Here is a 27,571-nt window from a genome sequence, read left to right on the forward strand (position 1 = left end):
ATTATAAAGTGACAGCAATTTAATCTTTGAAAATAAAGAACATTATAATTCTAAGACTTATCATACCAAAAACATAAACTCTTGTGTGTTTAACATGCCTTACTAAACGTTCAGGGCTATTTCAATCGAACGTTGAGAATGCACTTGCCCTAAATACAGAAAAACTTCGTTTTCAATAAATACCTAATTCATCTAAAATGTTATATTACAGTCTTTGTTTGCTTTACTGAATTGTACTACCTGAAGAGAATCATCCAACCAGTACTCTGCTGTGTAAGGTTCACAACTAGGCTCCTTCTGTCTGCCTGGTGGTAAGGAATACCGTTTGTTAAACTGAATCTAGAAATATTGTATTATATTATAATAGCGTATATACGCCCATAGATTTCTCTAGCGACACTGGAGGGATGAGGGGGAGAAGTTGTCCATTCACTTTCAATTTTAGTTTGAAAAGGAAAGAAAATTTTTGAGGGGTTGTCAATTTTCCTAGAGGTAATTTCTCTTGGGAGGGTGGATATACCCTCCTCCAAAATAGTTATAAACTTTCCCTGGACACATAAGAAGCTTCGCTGTAAAGGAGAACCACATAGATTCATTAGTTAACGAGATCATTCGCTACAGACACAAAAAGCTTACTTTAAAGATAATAGGATACATTTTTAATATCAGCGTTCCGCAGCTCAGCCAATCACTGAGTTCAAGTTATCATGAACTTTATCAGAGATATCTTTCATCTAAATACCTGATCTAAATAAAAAACATTTTGCCTCAATTCTCGAGGTCAACGAGTACAAGGAATTGCTGCAGAGGGTTTTACGCCACCACAACCATCCGAGGAGTCCATCACCACGGGCAACATCTGCTATTTCAAGCTCCAAAAGGAGCAGATGAATCACTACAACAACAAGGAATTTAAATTACTAAAAACGTCAAAAGTTTTATGGATATTAGCTATGGATAAACAGCGTTTTTTAGTGTTCTTGACAACCGAAACACCCAAACACTTTTAACTTATTTAAAGGGGGGGGGGGGGGGGCGAAAGTGACACTTTTTGAAACCAAAACTAAAAGTCAAAGGAACTCAACTAAAAAAAGAGTTACAGGTCTGAGATTTTGCATGGCAGTTGCTTTATAGGGGTGCAATATGGAACTGTGAAGAAACGGCGGCGCAACCGCCGAAAACCGCCGAGAAAAGGCAAACAAAATTTCGGCGGGAAACGGCGGTTTTCGGCGGTTGCGCCGCCGTTTCTTCACAGTTCCATATTGTACCCCTATAAAGCAACTCCCATGCAAAATCACAGATCTGTAACTCTTTTTTTAGTTGAGTTCCTTTGTTGACTTTTATTTTTGGTTTCAAAAAGTGTCACTTTCGCCCCCCCCCCCCTTTTTAAAAAAGTGTCTCGCGTCCCTGCAGGAAGCTTTAACCTTGTGGCACCTATCATTACGTGGTATACCCTTGAGGGTTATTCTACCTTTTACTTCACATAACCTAACCTGAAATAAGCATCAAAAATACGTTTTTTTCACAAAAAAATGGCTAATTGTCCAAATGCATATTAGAAGGAAGTCATAGGAAATCGCAATGGATATAAGTCTAATACAACGATAACCACCCCCCAACCCCCTTTATGACTTAGCACATCCTTCTCCCCTGACCATGGAGAAACGCATTGACAAATATCTGAGGACTATTGACGACATTGTCCACGAATTATATGTTCATCTTTCCCCTAAACATTTTCTATTTCTACTGAAGATCAAAATGTAGTAGAATAATGTGAAGCTTCTTTACAAGGGCTTAAAGACTGTCAGACAATTTCTCTGTTTAATGAGGTGAGACATTATTAGGAAATATTTATCCCTCACATTCAAAATCCATCAACATCTCATAGGTGTAGATTACATTGGCCTATTATTCAAACCTTAAAATGTCTGCATATTCCTTATACAGTATAGGTTGGATTAGAATAGAAAGCATCAAATAATAATACAAACCTGAAGAATGTCTGCATACTCCTTTCCCAGTATGGGTTGGAATGGATTAGGGAGCATCAAACAATTATACAAACCTATAGAATATCTCCATATTCCTTATACAGTATAGGTGGGAATGGAATAGGAATCACCAAATAATAATACAAACCTGAAGAATGTCTGCATATTCCTTTCCCAGTATGGGTTGGAATGGATTAGGGAGCATCAAATAATTTTACAAACCTGAAGAATATCTGCATATTCCTTATACAGTATAGGTGGGAATGGAATAGGAAGCATCAAATAATAATACAAACCTGAAGAATGTCTGCATATTCCTTTCCCAGTATAGGTTGGAAAGGTATAGGAACCATCAAATGTGACATTTTTAGTTGAGATCAATCTGAAAATTATATACTAGAGTAGCTTCGCTACTAATAATAATTTCTTTACATAGCAAATACATAGGTTTACTAGGTATATATAATTTACATTTATTTCTGCAATTAACAAAGAATCATAGATATTTGAATAATTTTAATAATCACATTTATATCATGCTAATATCAACTAAATAAAATATAAACTATTGTAAATTTACTTCAATAAAACACTGAAAAACGAAGATTTTCTATAACTAGGGTCTGTACGTCAATACTAAAGGACTAATAGAGTTTTCAACATAAAAGAATTGTTTGATCATTATGAAACTTGACAGATTGTAATGCAACAAAGTTCCTCGTATATGCACTGATGCAGTGTAGCTACTTTACATATAAGCAACAATAAAGAATGTCATTGTGTACTAGCAATCATATCTTGTAATCATATCTTTTATTTTAAGGGTTGGTAAGCTTCACTTTTATAGATGTTGCCATTATTGCTTAAATACAACTAAATACAATCTAATATCAATAAATTATTGCATTACATCAAATGTTTGATTATATAGACATTAAAAATTAAAGCGTTTGATATGTTTAAATTAATGCTCAACAAAAATTAAATCAGCCAATTAAAGAATATTTAAATTTTGTATTTTGGCCTCATTATCAAGTACAGGTTTGATTAATACACGCGTAGTGTGTTTACAAAAGCTTCGCTCCCCTTATCTTGTGTCTAAATACAATGATAAAGGGCTATTTTCAAAGGAAAATGTGATTGAATATCTTAAAATAACGTTGACAGTTTGGATTAAAGGCATCGTACAATCAATGGTATGCATTAAGAAATTCTTCAAGAAGTTGTTTTGCTTATAAAATATTACAAAGAAACAAATTTTCATAAAATCGTAAAAACATTTTTATTACAAACATTGAAAAAATGATCATATGTTTTACTTTTAGAGATAAAAAAAGAGAGAAATAAATATGTAATTTTGTGTCATTCTTGTTGATTTTGTTCTGCATTGCAACCCCTATCAGGTCCATCTGTGATATAACTATAGGAGTATGATGTGGTATCACAGTAACAAACACATTTGCAGCATGAATAATTCATATCAATAATATCATCCCACCACCACCAGAAGAAATATCACGAGTCACACGACGAGTTCAGGTCATGCTTTGTCGTGCCGCCACTGCCGCTAGGCGTTGAGGTGACGGCTGCATACAGACCGGCATCGGTACCAAAACTTGTGTAGGGAATTTGCTGGCTATTTTGTGACAATGGAAAAGATGTGGTATTATCAAAAAGAACCGAGTTTGGTTGTGTTATACCTGAACTACCTAACATGGTGTGATTTAATGAAAAGTCTGTTGTAATATTTGGGTCTACTAATGGCAAATTTGATTGTTGTGATGTGATACTTGTTTCTAATTGAACTTTTGGCGGTTGTGCAGTTGACATCTCCTTAATATCTGGAGGTGGTTGAGATACAGGTACCCGTCGCCGTTTCAAAACTGTTTCTATAGGCGTTCCCTCGATAGAGGATTCTTCTTCTACTTCAAACTCCTTAAAAAAATACATTAATGACAAATTATTGTTTTTTAAATTAGACCCCTAAACATAGAGAAAGGTAAAAAATAGTAAAATATGAAACAAATACGAATAAAAATGGATTTTTAAGTTTTAGTATGACATAATATATAAAAATACAACTTTTTAACACAAATAATCTTATTGTGGTAAGGGAAAAAATATAAAAATACCCACCTCGTCAAAATCTGCCTCTGGTCGAATCAAATCCGGCGACGACAATGATTTTGTCAGGGTTGATGCTGAATGTAAGCCAAGGTTCATAGACATCGTTGATATCACCTTCTCTGACGAAGATTTTGTCTTGGTCTCTAATCCATCTTTTTCCAATGTGTTAACACTTTCTTTTGCTACATTTTCAATATTTTCTGTAGATTTACATTGGTAAAAATCATTGATTGGGGGCAAGCTTAAGCTAGCATTAAGCTCTGATTTGTTTTTAGGTAACTCTTTGTCAAGTGGCACTGGTTTGAGATCCATAACTTTTGAATTTCCGGCTGAATTAAAAGACTTCATTGGTGAGGGGGTTTCATATTTTTTTGAGGATCCAAAGTTGAATGGAGAATCTTGCTTGCTACGTTCATCCGACTTCATTAAGTCCTCAAAAGATTTTGTGCGCTGTTTCACTTTGTGTCCTTCGATCAAATCACAAGCTTTACCAAGGATAACAACAGAACATAGGACACGAAAAGTAAACAAGCATACATAGGCCATTACAAATACCAGAACAGCGCCAGGGTTTGTACTTTTTACAGAGGAGTAGAGGACACGCAGCATGACGACGCCCAAGGGCAGCGGAATGAAGCCCATGCGGCGGGAAACAATGTCAGAGTGGTCACTGAATGCCAGCTTCTGTTTGGTCTGTGCCAGGTCGTATGCCAGGGAGATGGTGTAGTCTTTGTATACATCAGCTGAGACTTCATTAAATCTAGAATTAGAAAATATTAACTAAAGTGTTAAGAGATAGGTCCATGGTAAATAACTAAACGCTTCGCACCATTTCATTTTCATAGGATTTAACAAACAAAAAACAATTGCATGTTAAATAAGAATTCCATAATTAGTTACCCCCCTCTCCCTGCCAACTTCTTTCTCACACAACACCTTCTCACTACAATAAAAGCTGACGGGTTGAAAGCCTATAGATCTTATGTTTACCTTGTTATGAATGCATGCTTCAGCCAATCGACAAGGACCTCAGCGCCAAGAACGGTGAGGCAGTCCGGGGCCAGGGACCAGAAGCTCTCCTCCTTCCAGCCGTACTCCTTCATGGTCTGCAGGACTACTACCAACAGCAGAGCGAACAGGTGGAATCTCTCTCGTACATCAGAACATGATACCTGAAATGAAACTGTGTATGAAGAATGGTTTCTTTTATTTGGAATGTTATTCAAAATATGCAGTCAAATATTTAGAGAACTTATATATTCAATTCATAAGTAGTTAATAGTTATATCGAGGAAGTTTTATAATGGTTCATTGCAATTTTGAGGCCTGTTCCATGGGAGTAGATTAAATCCCGTTGTCTCTCCCCCTATCAAATAAATGAAATATATACCTGGAAAAGATTATTTTTGTCAAACTTTTTGAAAACGCTTCCCTTGAGCTCGACAAAGTTATTGCTCATCATTATTGTCAACAAAGCTTTGTTACTCGAGTTAATTGCCACATTTAGTGTAGTTGCCTGAAATAATACAAGTTTTAAAGGTCACCTATTAAATACTAACATATAATACATTACATATGTATATTTGTATATGCGAAGCTACATAACAAGTCGGTCTGCAAAGTTAAAACTCCTTAGGTATTTCTCCTTACATTTGTTTAACTTCTTTTTAAGCCGCCATTTAAAAAGAATGTTTGTACATATTAAAATTATCGTTTTTACCTTTGTTGATAACATTTTAAAAATGAATCTGAAAAATTATCCTAGCTACGTTCTAAGCAATTTTACGACATATTTATTAATAATGTTCGTTTGTCAAACTGTATTTATGGATGTTGTCACTTTTTAGAAGTGTTCTTCCTAACTAACTGACTGTCAACAATTAACTAGTTTTACCTGAAGTAATACAAGAAGTCCGTGGAGGAAAACATAGAATAGAGCCAGCAGAAGATGGGGAATGAGACCAATGTGTTCTCTCTTACGGTCACGTGGCTCAGTGGCGGTCCAGAATAATGCGTCTATTGTGTCTTGGCCGAATGCACTAGAGAAATTTTCATAAGTTGTTTTATTTTTAAAGTGTTTGGTATTTTTTAAATAAAATTGGTTTTAAATATCGAATGATTTAGATGCTGAAATCGAGTCACAATGTAGTAAATGTTTACTGCGAGTGTTGTCAATATAAGTAGGTAAACCCTGAAAGGCAAAAATGATAGGAATTCAATTATTTTTTTTGAAAATAACCATAAAAAAGTAAACAAGGAAACCGCGAGACTAAAATAGAAGGTGTTATTAAAGATTCTTGTGTTTATAATATAAAATGATACAGAAAAGCTTGAAAAATAAAGAAACTTACCTGAAAAGCCTATCTGCCACCTCTATCATATTGTACATGAGATACAGCTTGATAACAGACTGTGACTTGATGATGTGGTAGAGCATGGAGGTGTCCACGTAGCTCATGGCGTAGCAGCACGACAGGATCATAAACACCTTCATCATGTCTATTATCTCGGCCGGGAGGATTTTCCGACCCTAAAGAAATTATATGACATAAAACCCAGGAATCATGCGTGATAAGACAGTAGATGATAAAGGATGCAAACCTATTTATGAAAATTTAAATAATTGAAAGTAAAGTTTGGACACGGCTAGTTTGTATAACCCAATCAAGATTTTATGAAAGTTCCAATATTTCAGTATTTGATTGCCAAAACTTACAATTTCGATTTGAAAATTAGTTAATCAAATAATGAAAATAAATGCACAATAAAACAATTTATCATTTACCTTTTTTACTCTAAAATGTCCAAAATAAATAAGAATAGGTCTGATGATAAGAGAAACAACAGCTAGTGTCACCCGAAGAGGCAGAAATGTGTACACAAACAGGAACGAGTCCAAACAGTGAAAGAATCCATATGACATGAATTTTTCTAGCTCCCTGCAAATTATAATTCAAGTAAAAGCATTTTCGTTTATATTTATCACTTTATTTGCATTATAAATCTTTGTCTTATCTAAAACTCGTTATATTCATATTAAAATCTAGCTAACTGTATTCGGACAAATGATTTCAATAAAAAAACGTCCTTAATGCAACCAACTCTAAAAGAGCAAGACAATTCAATTGCCTAGAATTTTTCAATGTGCATCGTAAAGGCGAGTAGACCATTTAAAAAACACACACCTGACATACCAAAACATTGATTTTTTTAGTATGACGTTGTGTAAGTCATTTTAACCTTACATTATAGTATAAACGTGTTTAACAAATATGGAGAATATCCACGCTACTGATAAAACGACCATACATGCAGTATTTTTTAGCTCCTTAGTTGCGCTAAGTGGCCCCTCCTTTCCTTTTTAGGGGGTGGCCCCTCATTGTGAGGAGGGTTGCCCCTCTTTTTTATAGGGTTGCCCTTCATAAGGAGGAAAAAAGTTGGGTTTCACTTGAGTTGCCCTTCATATGGAGGACAGAAGTTGGGTTTCACTTGGGTTGCGAAAACCCAACTAATGCCTGTATGTAAATTAAACAACTCACCATGGAATGCGCATGAATGTGTACATCTTCTCCCTCTTCAATTTATATCTCTCATGGTCATGGTCTAGAAGATAACTTCGCGTCACCTCGTTCTTGATATACCCAAACAACGACATTTTCAACCATATATGTTGTATTATATATTAATAGTTTTATCTGCAAGAATATCAAAAATTTTAACAAATTAAGCTAATAATCAGAATTTATTGTGAAACACGGGTCGTTTCCGATTGGAAGAGCTCCTAATAATTTTTTCTCTTTCATTATTTGGTCTCTTATAGTTTGTAGAGGTTGGTTCCGATCCTTCACTATTTTCTTTACTTAGTACTAGTCTAGATATGTCTAAAGAAATATCATCTTTCTCATTATCAGTTTGTTTTAATTCTTTACTGGGAGTGTCTCTTTTAGTTCTTGCTAGTCCTCCAATATCACGAATTTTAAGCAGAGTAAACTGAAGCTCTTTTTCGCTGGTGTTGGTGTTGCCCGCAAGGACGTCGGCTATTAGAAGGCCTTCCTGATTGTTGACCAGGGCGTCACACAGCTTCCTCGATTCTCGACACCGTTCCGTGAAATGTCTGACTGCCGCTTGGTTAATGTTGTAGCTCACGTTCTGAGAAGTATCTAAACAAAACTATTTTTAATTTTAAATCAAGGATAACAGTGAAGTTTGTTGAAATTATAAGCAGAATATCCGGCCTTGAAAGAAAAGATTACAGTAATATTGAGGAAAGAGAAGTATGCACGAACGAGAGCAAGTTAAAGCACCTTCCAGCAGTGATTCTAAATGTTTTTTTTGGGAATATACTAGGGTTATGCTTAATATCGTTATATCAATTTAAATAAATAAGCTTTACAATGGTTTTATATGAAAAAAACTTAGAAATGTTAGGCATTTTTGACTATAAATCATCAAATGTTTTGTTGAGTTCAACTGTGAAACAAAAGTAAACTTTTTAATTGAAAAATGTTAATTTAGAAAAGGGATGGTAAACAGTTTTATTAGTGTACCTATTTTCTAGGGATGGGAATCCGTCGAATTTTTGGACCGGATTCGGATTCCGGATTCTGAAGGAATCCGTCAAAAAAAATGACAGATTCTTGCGGATTCCGGATTCTTATTTTTGGCGGATTCCGGATTCGGATTCCGGATTCTAGCAGTATTTTAAAAGGCCGTCCGTCACAGAGGGATAGCTTTTTTCGTTAATTTATCACTATGTTACTTGGTTGAAGCCTGGATTTGTTTAAAGTGTTGACTTCCAGCATAACTAAAACATTTACATCACATTAGTAATTATTAAAATTTGTTATGTAGAAATTTTTTTTTTGATCTTTGCCTTCAATCAGAGGGAGTTGTAAGAAAAAAGACGGTAATTTAAGCCTACCAATTTAGAATCCGGAATCCGCTATAAAAAACGGATTCCGGATCCGGATTCGGATTCCAAAATTGGCCGAAAATTGGGCGGATTCCGGATTCGGATTCCGGATCCGGATTCCCATCACTACTATTTTCATAATTTACAGCATTTGATTAGATTTTGGCGTATTTTTTTTTTTAACCTTTGAACCCAACTAAACATTTAATGATACTTCATCAAAAAATGATTTAATATTTCAAATTTTTTTTCTTAGAAAACTAGATAAAACTTAATTCTTTTAATTGGTATAACTATATCAAACATAACCTTAGTATATTCACAAAAAAATATTTGGAATCACTGCTGAAAGGTGCTTAGAATCACTTGCTCTCGTTCGTGCATAGTCCCCTTTTTACTGATACAAAGCACATGTGAGTCCTCTCATCGTAACCGATAAATATATGCGCAAGGTCGTACAGCAACGGTTTTTGGTCGACATATTCCAATTTATTCACATTTACCGATTTTCTCGTACTTTAGGCGCGTCGTCGTCGTTAGAGTCATTCAAAGATAATCTAATTATTATCATATAACGAATAGTACAGTTAACACTAGTTTGAAATGCATTTATTCATTTCATCGACCTGTCCGCTAAAAATTTAAACCCTTAGGCAAAAACAAAGAAGCCTAAAATGTTACCTAACGGATTTATAATGTTCATTGCAGAGCTATGGATCCAACCAGAATTCTTCGGTTCTGTCAGCCCAGTCACAGGATTCAACTGTTTCAGGTTAAAATTAAACTCACTGTAGAATGCGAAAAATCCGTGAAGAAGTTCAAAAACATCTGGAGCCGGCGAATTGAAGATTTGATTAAGATCCGACATTAGCGGACCGACGTTGTGTAGGAATCTGACCTGCAAATTATCCTCACACATGTACCTGTCAGAGGCTTCTCCGAGTTCGTTCAATTCGGAGATGGAAGGCAGCATTTTGTGCACCTAGAAAATAAAAAATTGTGAGGTTACATAAAATAAAAAGGAAAGGTATTTATTTGCTAACATACTTTCACGTGGTAACTAACCAACAATAAATAAAACTCGTTATGCCAATCTCTAATAGAAGAAAGAACCAGTCAGGCAATCAGAACGATATGCAGTCAGTCAGACAGTGAGGTTGTATAGAAAAAATAATAAAGATGCAAAAATTAAATCATCCAAAGCAATGGCGTGCAACTGCACAGGGTTTTGTAAGTGAGGCGTAACCTCTGAGGGGATAAAGAAGGAGAAAGGCAGACCAACCAAATTTTAATAAAAAGAGTGGTGTTGTTAAAGTCTAAAGACTTGAAAAAAAGATAAAATTCTGTTTTGTAAACCTTGACAGTATTGGATTGGAGGATTAATCTATTTCTTATTTACTCAAATATATTCATACCTGTTGTAAATAGCAAACAACCAGCATAATAAGAGTAAAATTTGTGAAATAATTCGTCGGTCGCACATCCTTTACCAACTTCTTGGATTTTGCCCACTGCTTGACGAAGGAGGCCAGGGGTCTCACTCTCCAGTCCATTCCTGAGAGCAAGTGCAGGAGACAGGACATTAAGAGGCCGCTAGCACTGTTCATGCACAAATCACAGTCGATTCCCGCCAATTCTTGTCTGTATTTGATGATTGGGACACGTGCAAATAGGATACTGTTTACATCCTAATAAGAATTTAGAAATCAACTGGGTTTGATAGAACCACAGGGGTGTATATTCTGCACAAGATTTATTTTTTTTCCCCTGCTACAAAATTTTTTATTTTTTTTCTCCCCTAGATTTTTCTTAAAAAGTAGGGGGGAAAATAGAAAAATATTTAAAGAACTCTATATTTTATTTATTTTATCCCTCCTACCACACATTTTTTTAGTTTTTTTAACCAAGGAGGGGGGCGAAATGGAAAAAATGTTTTCAGTTTTCTAATTTTTACATTTTTTTCCCCTCCGACCACTTATTTTTTATTTTTTTTACCCCCCTTAGCAGGGGATCCCATGCAGAATATACACCCCTGTAGAACCAAGTGGCTTTATATTAACTATTGAATTTTTATGGTGTAACTCGGGGAGGGAATGTTTATTACACTAGTCCCCAATGTAAAGTTATATAAGATTTTCTTATTCGTTGGGTTAGCAACTTTGGAGACGATTGAATTTTGATTGGTTGGTTCATGAAGTTGAGTGTCTAGATCTTTTAACCTCTAATTGTACAGAAGGGGTAATTTTGTGTAACATCATTGGTGATGTACATCAATTTAACGGCCAATGTCTTATTCCTTTAGATCCCTGGGTGTATCCTATTTTGCGCTGATTTAGGGTCAAGGATATTGAGTTTGAAAACCCCTATAAAGCAACTAGGGCCGAGTTGGGGTTGGTCAGAAGCCATTTTCTATAATAATCTTAGACAACGGACTGGTCGTGTTAAAGATATTTATCAGTACATACATCAAACTTACATGTATAAATGACATATTTATACCTGACAGCCGGGAAGAAATCCTTTAATTAAATTAGCTACTTGATCACAATATCTTCTTGTTTGTCCCTTATCACCACCATAGGAATTACTCTTGGAGTGAAACACAAGTCTGCTATCACTCTTTGAACTTTCATCCACAACCTTAAATATTCTGTTTCTGTAGGTACATAACATTTTTTTGTCTCAATCTTTAGGTTTTTACAGAAAATTAGTGAATTTTATTGGTTTAAATATAAACAATACATGTAAAAAGAATTTGAATTTCATTTAATAACATGTCACGTGTAAATCAATGTAATTGTATACATATGGTTAGAATCTCCACCTCCCCTTCTCTTTTTATTCATACCTCGAATGTGACAATTGTTTTAGATATTTAAATATTCTCTTACCACGCTGTTTAGACCATTGAGTAAAAGTACCATATCTTGGTCACCGTGTTTTTGTCCAAATCCGTTGACAGATGATCCAAATGGCAGCACGGAACAATGGTGAAACATACCCTAAAAATTTTCTATATGATTCAGTAATATGACTTCGTGTTTTTAAAAATAACAGTGGCACCCAAAAATGTATACCTAACTACGTTATTGTATTCATTGGCTCAAAAACTTTAGGTACTTTCTTTGAATTTTGATTGATTGTTTTCATTAGGCAAGTATTGTTCAAACTTGTTAACCACTAATTCAAAACTACAAAATTGGTAATTTGTTTTTCATAATTGGGGATGTTGTAAATCAATTTATCGTTCATTAATCTCCCTGATAGCAAATGTTTATTTGTCAGTGTATAATATGGACTTGCTAATCCAAAATAAACTCTTTTTTTAATCTAACTTTTTAGATTGATTAGTGTGTGCTATTATAGACATAAAATCCTTTACTTACTATGATTTTTACCTGTAAAATTATTTCTATTTGTCTGCAGAGTAGGAACCTAACTCGTGTATGTGACTCTGGTATCTCATTACACACAGACAACCTCACCAACTGTTTATTGAAACTCACTGTTCTATTTATTTCACGACCAGCCTCGTCTGGCTCCTTGTATATTGGCACTTGACTCACATCTATCAAGTTAGAGGAGGATTTGGGGACACCGTTGCGGGGCCCGGAAAACCAGAGGAACGGAGATGTTACAGGTATTGTTGAGTTTGCTTTGTCAGTTTCTATGTGGACAGAACTTGATATTACTTTATTCACAGAGGATTCTTTCTGAAATTTTGATAGTTATTTATCGGATTTTCGTAATATTGAATATGCTGGAATGGGTATTCCAAATATTCTGTCTGTGTTTGATAATATGGCAAAACTTGGAGAGGAGTTGGTTGATTTCTTATATTACTATATACATTGGGGTAAGAAATTAAAATGGTTGGGGGGAAAGAAATTCAACTATAAGGATTGGAAAATATACACCCTAAAGGGTTGTAAAGTGCATCAAAATAAAATAAAATTTTTGTAAATAGATAGGGATTAATTCACTAGTCAATTATGAACGCTTCTTTATACATGTCCCTATCATGATAGTATTATATCTCTCATAATTTTTTAAGATTTTTGAATTAGAATTACATTTTTAAAAAAGCTTTACCTCAAACTCAACAACATAATAGTTTGGGAAGGATTTATTGTTTTGATTGTAAAAATTAAACATCTCTGAATCAATTGAGATATGCTGTTAAAACATTTTAATTCTGTATGTGTTTACATAAAGGGGAGGGGGGGGGGGATAATGCAACCATTTCGTAATCAATGCGCAAATGGCACTTAGAATCCGAATTTCGTTATGAAACTTGACATGTGTAATCCTTAGAAAGTCTATTTTCCTTAAATCGAACAAAAAGTTGGAAAAGTAACGGCTATCGGCTCAGCAAAGTTTCATAAAGAAATTCGGATTCTTAGTGCCATTTGCGCATTGATTACGAGATGGTTGCATTAAAATCCACCCTTTTGTCAACTGGAGGTGCCACAAAAACTTTTACGACCATAAGTAGATTAGATCTTTATAAACAAGATCTTCGATTTATTCTTATGTGTGTTGGTGCTTGTTGAGGGAATAAAAAGATTAGCCGTTAAGGACGTAAACACACAGAGACTGACTTCTTTTTGGGGATGGAAGTTAGGATATACCTAGATATAGAGTAGATGCGCTACTAATATAACACTGAGGTACAATAACACAGTTTTAAAGATATCTTTCCTTTGATAGACCCAATCTCAGAAGTGCAGTACGAATAAAGTTCGGCAGCAGATTCTTGACTCTTCACTTGAACTAATATGCTTCTTTTAGCCTCATTTTTCCGTCGTTTAATTATATCTACGAAGGACCAAGAAAATCTTATTAAAATTGGTACAATTAAAACTGAAAAGGTAGACGGGGAGGAGGAGATGGGGGAGTAAAAGATCAAAATCTAAAATTAGTTGAGAAAAGTGCAATCTGCTTACAAATAAAAAGTTCATAATAAAAATGTGCACGTACATACAAAGGCCATCTTTTTACTGTAGTTTACATGATGTGGGAATCATGAGAAAATTGAACGATCCGGTTTCGTCGATTTTTTCGTCCTTTCCTAATAATGGAACATAATCTGGATTTGTGTGGTACAGTTGCATTCGAGGTATTGGTTGCGGGAACCTAAAACAAATTACTGAGATATTAAATAGATTCTAAAAAAACAACAAATTTTTTAATCTAGCAGTTTCCAGATTACAAAAATGTTTTCATATCTACTTAAAGGGGGGGGGGGGGGGGGGCGAAAGTGACACTTTTTGAAACCAAAACTAAAAGTCAAAGGAACTCAACTAAAAAAAGTGTTACAGGTCTGACATTTTGCATGGCAGTTGCTTTATAGGGGTACAATATGGAACTGTGAAGAAACGGCGGCGCAACCGCCGAAAAAGGGCAACAAAAATTACGGCGGGAAACGGCGGTTTTCGGCGGTTGCGCCGCCGTTTCTTCACAGTTCCATATTGTACCCCTATAAAGCAACTGCCATGCAAAATCTCAGACCTGTAACCCTTTTTTTAGTTCAGTTCCTTTGTTGACTCTTAGTTTTGGTTTCAAAAAGTGTCACTTTCGCCCCCCCCCCCCTTTTATCTTGTAATAAAGGTTATGTAGGAAATCTTATCTTCTTCCATTAATTATATATACTTCCACGCCAACTTAACCTTTTTCTTTCCATTTTATTTGGGCAATAAGAGACATATGCAATAATTTTATTTTCATTGTTTTCTTAATATGCACGACCTCATTATGTTTTGCAATTCCTTTGATACAATTTTAACAAGGATAACAACATCCATAAAAGCGAAGCTCTGAAACGATAGGACATACGGACATTAACACTTGTATAGTGTCAGAACTGAATAATCAGAATATAAATGAATAAGAGTCAAAGCAAAATTGTGAGTAAATTTGTTGAAAAACTTCTTGATACAGGATAATGTTTATGGACATACTTACATTTTAAGGACTTGATTTTAAAGTAGCTTTGCTTATAATATTGTACTTTGTTGTCCCATGAATCATTATACCAAAATCAGAACATTCGGATAATTAGATCACATAAAAAATTTTGTTAAAAAAGTGAAAAAATCAACATGTTTAAAATGGACGTACGGACATTCTGGTAATGATTATAGAGTTGCTACGCTTTCTAAATCATACCTAACTACTTCAGGAATCACCATGCAAAGTTTGAAATCATAGGACAATTCTATCATGCCTAAATTAACAAAAAAAAGCTATCTGTCTCAGACGTACGGACCGACCCTAATTATAGAAAAGCTTCGCTTATAAAAAGAAAGAAGGGGAGTTAGTCCAATAGTGGTAAATACTGCGGAAGTGGTTAATTAAGATAAGATTTGCCATTTTAACTTCCAAATTTTCAGACGTTATTAGAAGTCCAAATCTAAACGATATTAAAAATACTAATTCATAAGTCAGAAGGTGATATCAAAATTATAGAGTAGATGCACAATATTAAATTAGTTTACTCAAAATTAATAAAAAAAAAAATACCTTTTCAGCACTGTATTCAAATGCATTATTTTTCTATTTAAAAACATTATTTCTGAAAATATATATCAATGTCATTTGTGTAATCAATTTTATTTAAAATATAAATGTTAATGCAGTTACAGAATAATTTTTTCATAAATATACAAAGCTGGTAATTATATAAAAATATAAAGTATCATATTCACAAAGATAGTTTGATTGTTAGGCACAATAATTTGAATACATTTCATCACAGAAATTGATTTGTCAATACAAGGAATAACAAAAATGGAATATAAACTTTGTAGAAATGCTGGAAGGCCTGTCAAATCTAAAACAAAAAACCGGAACTAATCGGCTTTACGAAGGAAGATATTTTTCCATTTAGCTTTAAAGACTATTCAAGGCCAAATGGCCGATCACACAACCTAGAACTGGCACTAATGGTAAAAAAAATTCAGAAATAGCCAAGACTCTATAACGCAAAAAGAGCGATCTGCTGTCGTGATCGTTAACAGATAAGTTTTAAAATCGTTATACGTATTTAGAGGTACCGAAAAATATCTTTCTTCGTATTTCCGATATGTTCTCAAAACCTTATATACTAAATCATGAATACATAGCACTTCTAAGATTTTCAAGGCTATAAAAATGCATAGAAAATTATATTTAATAAATGTTTTAAAAAAAAATGCAAGCAGGCAAAATAATTATAAATCACAGTTACATATTTCAATCAAATACATGAACATAAAATACATAAATTCAACAGTAAATGCCATAGGTGTACATATATAATATAAGATATTCTGGAAACAATAATTTAATGAATAGCTAAATTTTTAATTGTATCAAAGTGCAAGAAAGGGATTGTAAGTGTTCCAAATCGAAAAATAGTAAGAGTAGGTAATAAACTAGGTACCTATTAACTTCCTAGCTAGGTAAAACGAGTCTAAGATGCAAAAAAGTGTTTGAATTTAAAGCAGAATATATACAAGGTTAGGATAAGAAAACTCTTATTAATTGAAGTCTATAGTATTCGAAGTTGGAAACTTTATACACTAGTATATGAATTCAAATCGATTAGAAATTGTTATCTAAGAGAAACAAGTTTTCCCATTGAGCTATCCCAATATTCCATATAATTTTTGTATTTTTAAAATAATATTTAGGCCAATTTTCTACCTTACACTTTGATGAATAATAAAATCAATCATGCATATAATATTATAAAATTATTATTGTAACAAGAGAGCATCTAAATTTTTCTTGAGTATGATATCCTTGATATCTTTGAATACCAGGCTGATATTTCCCGTGTCCACGGCGACGGTGAAATGGTGGTACAGCGGCTTTAAAGAATTCTTCTTCGCAGAAATGAAATAGTAAAGCAAAAATTTCTTAACGTCTTCAAGGTTGGATGGTTCGCCGCCAAACTCCTTAGAATACTCAGAAACCTGTTTAACATCCTTAAACTCTGGAAAGAACTTGGCTATGTTGGAGACTTCTACCTTCTTCTTAAGAAGATCCATTTTGTTGAGAAAGAGTATTACAGATATGTTGGTAAATATCATGTGGTTTACAATTGTATCAAAGATATTGCGCGACTCGACAAGACGGTTGGTGGTTCGATCCTCTAGGATAACCTGATCAAATTCTGAAGCTGACGCCATGAAGAGTATTGAGGTAACATTGTCAAAACATTGAAACCATTTCTGTCGCTGTGTTCTTTGGCCTCCAACGTCGACAAACAAAAACGGTACCCGGTCAATAGTTATTGTAAATTCGACTACACCTTTGGTTGTCTTGCGGCAGTACAGTATGTCCTGCAGGGTTGGTACATAATCCCTGACAGCCAATCTTTTGCTATGGTCGAGAAAATACTCAACAGAATCAATTATTTGGAACTCATTACGACGTGCAAACGTCGCTTTTATCCCTGGATCGTTCCATACTCTGTTGACAACATATTGCAGCTGCGGAAATGTTTCATTGTTAAGCTCAGAGAAGTTATCATATGCTAGCAACTGATCACCATAGCGTTTATTTTCTGGATCTCCTAGAGGAATGTTCAGTTTCCGTTGTGCGTCCACCAATACTTTGGCTCCTTTGACGACATTTTGATAAATTATTTTTCTAAATTCAAGCTGCGCAGTTACATCATAATTAACATTATGTATAATTCTCATCTGCTTTAGAAACGTACTTTTGCCGGATTCTCCAGCCCCGAGAAGCAACAATTTCACCTGTTTGCGCTTCAACCGCTCTTCCTTCTTGAGGTCTCGATCTATTTTCCGGCTGCGTCGTTTCAGTTCCAAATCTTCGCTGTCCCCGCATCCCAAAACACAGCCACCACACTCGCTGAACATTCTCAATAAGCACCGACCAATAAAACAATTAAACTAATAATTGTTATTCATAATGTCATAAAATTAAAGAGATAAGAGTAATAATGTAGTTTTATGATTGATGAAAACAAATGGAAGGATGTATTTTTGTTGATTTGATGAGTTATACCTACATGAAAACGCGGCATTAGCGCACAGGGATACTACACTTTAATTGATTCATTTTTATTTTTATTTCCTAACTTCAGAAATTTTACATTTTCTTTGAATAAAACTATATTTCTTCAAATATAAAAAAGTTTAATCATTTTAAGCTGTTTTAATTACATTTTAGGAATTCAACCTTATTAGTAAAAAATCCTTATTTTAAAAAGTTGGCTACCTTGTTGAAAATATTTTTATGTAATGCATGTTCTAGTTTTCAGCACTTGAACTTCTTAGAGAAATGAACGAGACGAACGACACAAGTTTTATCTAATTAATTATTTCTTTTAATTTATTTAAATTCTAAGGTGATAAAATTGTCCAAATTTCAGGTAAAATGCCGGCAAAAAATAGCAAAAAGAGAATTCGTGCCTTGTTGCAGAAACATGACAAGGTAAACCATTTGTTTTCTGTCACGTGATATAGGTACTCATAATTGTTTATAGCTTAAATACGATGAATTATAGATTTTTTTAAAATATAATTTTAAAAAAATTATTAAATAAAAATATGATTACACCGATCGTATATAAGCCAAGCATGACATTGTTATCTGCAGGGTGTACATTATCATAATTATATATAAGGGGGGGTTTTTAATGCAACCATCTCGTAATCAATGTATAAATGGCACTTAGAATTCGAATTTTGATCTAAAATTCTGCATGAGTAATCCTTGGTAGGTCTATTTTCCCTAAATCTAATAAAAAGTTGGAAAAATAACGGCTAACAGCTGGCGGCTCAACAGTTTAGCCAGTTTTTGGGCTATTTTCAATGCAAATCATCACGCAACCTATCTCCACATAATACTATTTTCTGCTCCAAAATGTTTTCAAACGGTTCTAGCCGGTAGTTGCTGGTACTAGAAATCTGAAAATGTTGTTTTTGTATCATATCACATGATTTAAAGCAAAAATATGTTTCAAAAAGTTGATTCCTACGTAATTTTTGACAGATTTGCCCTTAAAATAGCCCAAAAAAGGCTAAACGACTGAGCCGTTAGCCGGTACTTTTTCAACTTTTTTGTTCGATTTAGGGAAAATAGACCTACCAAGGATTACTCATGCAGAATTTTAGATCAAAATTCGAATTCTAAGTGCCATTTATACATTGATTACGAGATGGTTGCATGAAACCCCCCCCCCCCTTATCTTTAAAATCTGGTTCGATTATCGGAAGTGAATTATAGAGACCATTAAGAACATTAATTTTTAGGACATATGTAGCACTTTTAAAATATTGCTAGAATCCGCCAAAAAAATAAGAATCCGGAATCCGCGGGAATCTGCCATTTATGGACGGATTCTTGTAAGAATCCGTATCCGGTCCAAAAATTTAACGGATTGCGAATCTACATATAAGAGCATATTCTATTTATTTGCTCTTGTTTAAGAATAGTCCATTTTAGATTGCAGTAAAAAAGCCAGAAGAACCAGAGGTTCCAGCTACCCGTAGATCTGATGATGGCTTGGACGTGAACGGAGAACCTCTGGCCAAGCGCACCAAATGGACAAACAGAACTCGCACACTCATTTTGGCATCAAGGACAATTACTTCCAGAGGTCGTCACCTCATGAGAGACTTCCAGGAGATGATGCCACATCACAAGAGAGAATCTAAATTTAACCACAAGGTTAATCTGTATACAGTCAACGAAATGGCTGAAGCTAAAAACTGCCAAAAGGTCATGCTGTTCGAGGGAAGAGCGCATAAAGATTTGTTCTTTTGGATGACTAATGTCAATGGTGGACCAGGCATAAGGTTTGAGGTAAGTCTAATTCATTATCTTTTAAACAAGTTCTTTGTCATTTCTTTTACTTTTAGTGAGATATCTACTCTGTTTTTAGAAATTGATAATTTAAAATGATAAATATGTTGACTAATTTCATTCGATTTTTTGTACTTTTTAGGTTCTGAATATACATACAATGCGTGAACTAAAAATGACAGGAAATTGTTTGAAAGGCTCTCGACCCTTGCTATCATTCGATGAGAACTTCAATTCAGCTCCCCACTGGAAGCTTATTAAGGAGATGTTCATTCAAACCATGGGTGTACCTAACCAACACCCTAAATCACAGCCATTTTTTGACAAAGTTTTCACCTTTTCCATTGTAGATGAAAAGGTAGGCTATTTATTTGCAACATGGATCAGTTTCTTGAAAGGTGTACACTGTACAGACAGTTCATGTTAGTAGTAGCGTGATCAATGAAACGCTTTTATAGCATCATAAGTTCTTAAAAGTTGCCTGTACAATTTTTATAAATAACATTGATGTATACCGTAGTTTTAAGTTGTTGGGTTTTTATTTTTGAAATATCATGTCATCTGAAGCTTTTCATGATAAGTTATTATTGCAGAAAATGAAGTAGGTAATTTTTATATTAAAAGAAATATAAGGGGGACGTAACTGAAGCTTTTTTGAGGCAGGGGGGGGGGGGGGGGTTTTCTCCGGAACCACTTGATGAACCGTGTAAATTTTTTGAACTTAAGCTTTTATGGGTATGAACATCTTATGGTTTCGAAGTCAACCACCTACCCCCACCCCCTAGCCCCCCGGGGCTCAAAACCCCCCTAAAAATGAACCTAACCTTAATTTTCTTATCAACCATTTGACCAATAGGGATGGTTTCTTAAACTTAAGCTTTTATGCTTATAAACTAACTTTTGATTTAGAAGTCACCCCAATTGCCGCTAACCCCTAGCCCTCCGGGGCTCTAAACGACCCTAAAAATGAACCTAACCTTAATTTTCTCAGAAACCATTCGACCAATAGAGATGAAATCTTAAACTTAGGCTTTTATGGTTATAAACTAACTTTTGCATTAGAAGTCACCTACCTGCCGCCAACCCCTAGCCCTCTAAGGGTTAAAAGAAACCCTAAAAATGAACCTAACCTTAATTTTCTCAGTAACCATTTGACCAATAGAGATGGTTTCTTAAACTTAAGCTTTTATGATTATAAACTTACTTTTAGTTTAGAAATCACCCCCCTGCCCCAAACCCCTAACCCCTCTGGGGCTCAAAAAAACCCTAAAAATAAACCTAACCTAAATTTTCTCTGAAACTATTTGACCAATTGGGATGATTTCTTAAACTTAAGCTAAAATGCTAATAAACTAACTTTTTGTGTTTAGAATTCACCCCCCTGCCGCCAACCCCTAGCCCTCTGGCGCTCAAAAAACCCTAAAAATGAACCTAACCTTAATTTTCTCAGAAACAATTTGATCAATTGATATGATTTCTTTAACTTAAGCTTATATGGTTATAAACTAACTTTTAGTGTATAGAATTAACCCCCTTGCCGCCAACCCTTAGTTTAGAAGTCACCCCCCCCTGCTGCTAACCCCTAGCCCTCAAGGGCTCAAAAAAACCTAAAATGAACCTAACCTTAATTTTCTCTGAAACCATTTGACCAATAGGGATGATTTCTTAAACTTAAGCTATATTGCTAATAAACCAACTTTTAGTGTATAGAATTAACCCCCTTGCCGCCAACCCTTAGCCCTCTGGGGATCAAAAAACCCTAAAAATGAACCTAACCTTAATTTTCTCATAAAAAAAATGATCAGTAGGTATGATTTCTTTAAACTTAAGCTTTTATGGTTATAAACTAATTTTTAGTTTAGAAGTCACCACCCTGCCGCCAACCCCTAGCCCTCCAGGGCTCAACAAAATCCTGAAATGAACCTAACCTTATTTTTCTCAGAAACCGTTTGATCAATAGAGATGATTGCTTAAACTTAAGCTATTATGCTTATAAACTAAGTTTTAGTTTAGAAGTTACCAGTAACCACATTATTAAAAGTTCAGATATTTTGGACTAAAGCTTTTATGTGTACTGTATAAACTATTTTTTTGTTTGGCAGATATAAGGTTATATATTATAAAATGTGCAGATATTTTGGACTTTAGCTGTTATGGGAAAAAATTAACTTTTTGTTACCTAATAAATTCATTAATAAAGATTTACTTTACTATTTTAGGAGAAGAAGGATGTCAATGATAACTTTGTTCATTAAATATATAATAAAGCAAAGCTTTTCTTTAATTAGGTCTGGTCTGTGAGGGTTAGCTTTTTTTGTTAATTTTGACATATTTTAAACTTTGCATGATAATTTCTATAGCATTTAGGTACAATTTAAAAAACGTAGCTACTCTATAATCATTAACAGAAAGTCCAAATGTCCATTTAAAACATGCTAATTTTTAACTTATTGTCATTTTTTGTTTATCCTTCCTTATCATTTAAAAGCTTCTCTTCTATGGACGTTGTTATCCTTGATCATTTAATATTTTTAGAAGCGAAGCTTTTCTATAATTAGGATCGGTCCCTACCTCCATTAGAGGGTTTTGAGCCCTGGGGGGCTAAAGATTCAGGGCAGGGGTAGTGACTTCTAAACCATAAAAGTTAAGTCCTAAATATCTATTGTATTGATCAAATGGTTTCTGAGAAAGTTAAGGTTAGGTTCATTTCTAGAGGTTTTTTGAGCCCAGGAGGGCTAGGGGTTTGCGGCAGAGGGGTGACTTCTAAACTAGAAGTTAGTTTATAAGCAAAAAATCTTAAGTTTAAGAAATCATCTCTCTTGATCAAATAGTTTCTGAGTAAATTAAGGTTAGGTTCATTTTTAGGGTTTATGAGCCCCAGAGGGCTAAGGGTTGGCGGCAGGGAGGTGACTTCTAAACTAAAAGTAAGTTTTTAAGCATAAAAGCTTAAGTTTAAGATATCATCTCTATTGATCAAATGGTTTCTGAGAAAATTAAGGTTAGGTTCATTTTTAGGGTTTTTTTTTGATTCCCGGAGGGCTAAGGGTTGGCGGCAGAGGGGTGACTTCTAAACAAGATGTTAGTTTATAACCATAAAAGCTTAAGTTTAAGAAATCATTTCTATTGGTCGAATGGTTTCTGAGAAAATTAAGGTTAGGTTCATTTTTAGGGTTCTTTAGAGCCCCGGAGGGCTAGGGGTTGGCGGCAGGGGGGGTGACTTCTAAACTAGAAGCTCGTTTATAAGCATAAAAGCTTAAGTTAAAGAAATCATCTCTATTGGTCAAATGGTTTCTGAGAAAATTAAGGTTAGGTTCATTTTTAGGGTTTCTTCGAGCCCCGGAGGGCTAGGGGTTGGCGGCAGGGAGGTGACTTCTAAACCAAAAGTCGTTTAGAGCCCTGGAGGGCTAGGGGTTAGCGGCAGTGGGGGGGAGGGGCTTCTAAATCAAAAGTTAGTTTATAAGCATAAAAGCTTAAGTTTAAGAAATCATTCCTATTGGTCAAATGATTTATGAGAATATTAAGGTTAGGTTCATTTTAGGGGGGTTTTGAGCCCCAGGGGGCTAGGGGGTGGGTGTAGGTGGTTGACTTCGAAACCATAAGATGTTCATACCCATAAAAACTTAAGTTAAAAAAATTTACACGGTTCATCAAGTGGTTCCGGAGAACCCCCCCCCCCCTGCCTCAAAAAAGCTTCAGTTACGTCCCCCTTTTAATACAAATATGTCCTATCTTGAATCAACAAAATAAGATGTTTATAAATATGTACCCACATTTTTCAAACTTTGACTTTATTTTGTAGGTATTTCATATAAAAAAGGACTCTAAAAAGTGATATTTAAAAATTAAAGGGATAGTTTCACAAAGTGCATTTTAAAAAAAATAGTGAACTGTAAGTTTTTTCTATTTCAAATAACGTAGTAGTGCATAATATAAAGTTATTGATTAAAATTAAAAGATTTGACCAGGGATTTTCCTTAAAAAATGAGTTTTTCATTTTTATTTTCAACTTCGTTGCATGTTATATATGGCAAAAACTTTTTTGTCATAAATACAACTTTAGATAACATTTACTAGTTAATAGAACTTCAAACTTTTTATACAACAAAATACACATAACAATAAAGAATGATCAATAAAATATTTAGTATGGTACTTAGAGTAGTGATCTTTTTATATGTCTTAGTAGAATATATTAGGCATTGGATAGATATGATTGTGATAAAGAATTTTAACATTGACCTGACCAAACTTTTTTTATTTGACAATATCTAAAAAAGTTAGTGATTTGCAACATAAATTACATGAGAATGGTCTTTATATATATATATATATATATATATATATATATATATATATATATATATGTTGTATGGTTAGTTGGTATTTCCGCGTGAGATAATGTGTATATTGTAAGTAAACCGGACGGTTTCCTTATTTTTTAAAAAAAGAATCTGTAGATAACCTGTCCTATAATGAACCGGACGTTATTTTTTATGTTTTTTAAGTAACTTATCCCAAAGGGAACCCCTGTTCAATTTTTTTATAACTCGTGAAAAAATGTGGAAAAAGATTCTCTGATATTGGTGTTTTGGCTATACATATTTGGAAAAAATAGACCATTCTCATGTAATTTATGTGGCAAATCACTTTACCTTTTTTCGATATTGTCAAATAAAAAAAGTTTTGTCTGGTCAATGTTAAAAATTCTTTTACATATAATCATATCTATCCAATGCCTAATATATTCTACTAAGACATATAAAAGTTCACTACTCTAAGTACCTTAACTCTTTAAATACACTTCATAGAACTATCTCTTTGGTTGCAAAAGTGGCAGTTTCTATGTACGTAGGATTCTGACCACTTCTAGGGACGAAGCCACTATTTAGGCTGGGAGCGAAGCCCTAGATAATAAAATTTAGCAATATTTTCATAGTATAATGATTAGGTAATATTTATATATTTAATCTATTTTATCAGGTATGGTTCCGAAACTACCAGATTATCGAAGAGTCCGGAGCTCTATCGGAGATCGGGCCTAGAATGGTTCTTGACCCCATCAAGATTTTTGAGGGTTCATTTTGTGGAAAGGCTATTTGGGAAAATGTCGAGTATGTATTATTTTGTGATTTTTACAAAGAGGTGGGGTAACAAGATAGGCAAATCCGATCGAAATAAATCCGCGCTTTTAAATCCATTACCTACAGAATAAATAAGGGGGGGGGGGGGTTAATGCAACCATCTCGTAATCAATGTGTAAATGTCACTTAGAATTCAAATTTCAATCTGAAATTTTGTATGAGTAATCCTTGGTATGTCTATTTTCCCTAAATCAAACGGAAAGATGAAAAAGTAACGGCTAACAGCTCAGAAAAGAGTATTATGTGGAGATAGGTTTTGTGCTATAAAAGGCAGAATTACATTTATCACACTGCATTATATTATTACAGATTTATTTATTTTTTTATCAAAATATGAAGCATACCACAAAAGTTTGTTTTGTGTCTCAGTATTTGATATTTTAAAGTGCCAACTCTCTTCACATTTCAAAAAATTTTGTTTCACAAAACCTCATTAGCACCTTTTTTTCGATCAATTACTGTACTTAATAGAAATATAGAATATTTAATAAAAAAAAGGTTATATTCACTGCCTGAAGTTGCCCAGACTGCCCTTGCTCTCGTATAGTCCCCTTTTTTAATGTATTCATAATTTTAGATACATTACTCCCCGCAAGAAGAGGGCTGCACTAAGAAACCCACTGAAGTACAGACAGAAGAAGCAGTCCAAGGCTGTGTATCACCTGACCAAACCCACAGAGACTGGATTCAGCATCGACCCGCTCGACCAGGTCTTTGCCGACGAACCCAGAGATGAAGATTCAGATTAAATCTGATATTTGTCGCATTTCTCTTTATTTTTTTGCTATTTTTTTGTGCATTTCAGAATTTAAAATGAGATGCCTGAGTTTGAGGCGTGAGGTTCTGAAACATGTTGGGTAGGTCTATAGTTTCATTATAATTAAATAGAAAAGGGTCAGTTACACGAGGTGCATTCAAACATGAATTTAGTTAACTGCATATTTTACCTGTTCAATGGTTTAAACTACATTTATAGAGCATATATTTAAGAGAAGAAAAAAAAAATTCTATTAAGTAGGTAGTTTAAAAAAATAGTACTAGAAAATGCGTATTTTATGATAAATGCAATTTATATACCTGGCATATTTACACAATAACAGCATGACGACTAATTTAGTTATGTCTAATAGGTTGTTATCTATTGTAATTCAAAATTATATAGCTTTGATGGTATACTTGTAACTTGTGCCTGAAATAATCTAAAATGCACTTCATGCAGCTAACCCTTTGATCATAATATTCTTTCTTATTACTACAAGAACGATTATCTTGTCGTTCAATCAAGTATTAGGTGTCTATACTGTCTATATGTTAAAGAAGTAGGAAATGTGTTTGTCTCTTTGTATGAATAAGTAAAGACAACAAGTTCCAGTACATGTACAGTAAGGCGGGTTGAATTCCAACTTTTTTAGAATTTCACATTATTTCACATTGGCAAGAGTTACTGGGCCTATATAAAACCCTGTGAAACTTGAAACAGGCTTTTTAATCCAAAAACTACGGGCGCGCGGGGGGTATAAAAAGTGCCCACCTCCTTATAAAACCAAAAATTGAAATTTCTTCAAACACATGGCCGCATTGAAATGCTGATTATGAATCTGAAAACCGTTTTGAAAAATATTGCTCCTAGTACCTAAAAAGGCTGATTTAGTCTAAATTGTTCATTTTGGTAGGTTATTTGAAAATCATTTCAGACTGAATCAATAATTTTCAAAACGGTTTTCTTTTCAGATCTGTAATCAGCATTTCAATGCGGTCATTTTGATATGCAACATGCCTGTGTTTGAAGGAATTTCAATTTTTGGTTTTATAAGGGGGCGGGCACATTTTATAACCCCCGCGCGCCCGTTGTTTTTGGATTAAAAAACCTCTTTCAAATTTCACAGGGTTTTATATAGGCTCATAAACCCTTGCCAATGTGTAAAAATGTGAAATTCCAAAAAAGTTGGAAATCAACCCGCCTTACTGTACAGTTGTCTTTGGGGCAGATGATTTCATCAAATTAATCTTTAAATTTTATTATATGTGATTGTTCAATAGACATATTGTTCAAAAAATCAGTCAGAATTCGGATACGGATTGCCAACCCCAATACCTACCCCTCTTTAGATCTTGTTTGTCGAGTTCCTTTGTATTTAAAGTTTGTTTTTAAAAAACCATTAAGTTAAAAACCTTTCTCAATCCAGTTTAAAAGGAAAAAGTCTACTTTATCATGCCGAAATATATTTCAAGTAATATATTTTAATCGCTTCTCTTAGTGAAGTGAATCAAGCAAATATAGCTTGGTCAGTTAAAAAGTCGAACATCCGCCATCCCCGTAAGAATATCAATAACATTCGCCGAGTCCAAACAACTTCTTATCTGATGTTATGTACAAGCTGAATAAAAACAATAGATATTAGATATATTACCACTTGGGTTTTACATCAGATTTTCATATTCTGTAATAAAGTGAAACGCTCAGCAGGCTAAAACAACGATACGTCCCTTTATCCCATTCCCTTTTCTTCTACGGGATAAACGAACTGACCAATAAAGAAGTTCCATGTTAGCAACTTAATTAACGATATTTTTTC

General features: G+C 34.2%; 5 protein-coding genes across 12 annotated transcripts in view; 1 reads left to right on the forward strand and 4 right to left on the reverse strand.

Annotated features, from left to right (window-relative positions):
• The window catches only part of aft (cap methyltransferase 2), a 39,664-nt gene extending 12,388 nt beyond the window's left edge, over positions 1 to 27,276 (reverse strand). Inside the window, exons 1-3 of the mRNA XM_080157630.1 lie at positions 27,246 to 27,276; positions 2,291 to 2,375; positions 241 to 339 (exon numbers count right to left, since the gene is read on the reverse strand). Coding sequence (XP_080013756.1) covers positions 241 to 339; positions 2,291 to 2,359 — 168 coding nt within the window. The 5' untranslated portion in view covers positions 2,360 to 2,375; positions 27,246 to 27,276. The remainder of the gene's footprint in view (positions 1 to 240; positions 340 to 2,290; positions 2,376 to 27,245) is intronic.
• LOC145316864 (transmembrane anterior posterior transformation protein 1 homolog) lies at positions 2,376 to 7,795 on the reverse strand. The gene is made up of 8 exons (XM_080157633.1): positions 7,661 to 7,795; positions 6,907 to 7,060; positions 6,473 to 6,651; positions 6,016 to 6,160; positions 5,512 to 5,637; positions 5,112 to 5,293; positions 4,131 to 4,881; positions 2,376 to 3,929 (listed from the first exon to the last, which is right to left on the reverse strand). The coding sequence occupies exons 1-8, from the start codon at positions 7,774 to 7,776 to the stop codon at positions 3,510 to 3,512; spliced, it is 2,073 nt and encodes a 690-aa protein (XP_080013759.1). The 5' UTR covers positions 7,777 to 7,795; the 3' UTR covers positions 2,376 to 3,509.
• On the reverse strand, positions 7,811 to 27,277 carry LOC145316865 (poly(A) RNA polymerase, mitochondrial-like). Its single transcript, XM_080157634.1, has 11 exons — positions 27,245 to 27,277; positions 15,556 to 15,605; positions 14,105 to 14,169; positions 13,735 to 13,851; positions 13,126 to 13,190; positions 12,432 to 12,746; positions 11,925 to 12,035; positions 11,533 to 11,673; positions 10,449 to 10,721; positions 9,715 to 10,015; positions 7,811 to 8,281 (listed from the first exon to the last, which is right to left on the reverse strand). Exons 2-11 carry the CDS (start codon positions 15,600 to 15,602, stop codon positions 7,857 to 7,859), a joined length of 1,860 nt encoding a protein of 619 aa, XP_080013760.1. The 5' UTR covers positions 15,603 to 15,605; positions 27,245 to 27,277; the 3' UTR covers positions 7,811 to 7,856.
• cta (Guanine nucleotide-binding protein subunit alpha cta) lies at positions 15,605 to 18,082 on the reverse strand. 8 transcript variants are annotated; one of them, XR_013878752.1, is made up of 3 exons: positions 16,725 to 18,082; positions 16,131 to 16,368; positions 15,605 to 15,865 (listed from the first exon to the last, which is right to left on the reverse strand). XR_013878752.1 is itself a non-coding variant. In XM_080157635.1 (2 exons), exon 1 carries the CDS (start codon positions 17,901 to 17,903, stop codon positions 16,773 to 16,775), a length of 1,131 nt encoding a protein of 376 aa, XP_080013761.1. In that variant the 5' UTR covers positions 17,904 to 18,082; the 3' UTR covers positions 15,605 to 16,368; positions 16,725 to 16,772. The 8 variants fall into 8 exon arrangements, 1 of the variants encoding a protein (XP_080013761.1); XR_013878756.1 differs by having other exon boundaries at positions 15,605 to 15,892; XR_013878753.1 differs by having other exon boundaries at positions 15,605 to 15,892; positions 16,089 to 16,368.
• Positions 18,088 to 25,802, forward strand: LOC145316868 (ribosome biogenesis protein BRX1 homolog). Its single transcript, XM_080157640.1, has 5 exons — positions 18,088 to 18,480; positions 19,495 to 19,854; positions 19,997 to 20,212; positions 24,835 to 24,965; positions 25,573 to 25,802. The coding sequence occupies exons 1-5, from the start codon at positions 18,424 to 18,426 to the stop codon at positions 25,742 to 25,744; spliced, it is 936 nt and encodes a 311-aa protein (XP_080013766.1). The 5' UTR covers positions 18,088 to 18,423; the 3' UTR covers positions 25,745 to 25,802.
• Positions 27,278 to 27,571: the final 294 nt, after the last annotated feature.

This window comes from Acartia tonsa, chromosome 4 (genome assembly GCF_053477335.1).
Source record: "Acartia tonsa isolate MP-2025a chromosome 4, ASM5347733v1, whole genome shotgun sequence".
NCBI lineage: Eukaryota > Metazoa > Arthropoda > Copepoda > Calanoida > Acartiidae > Acartia > Acartia tonsa.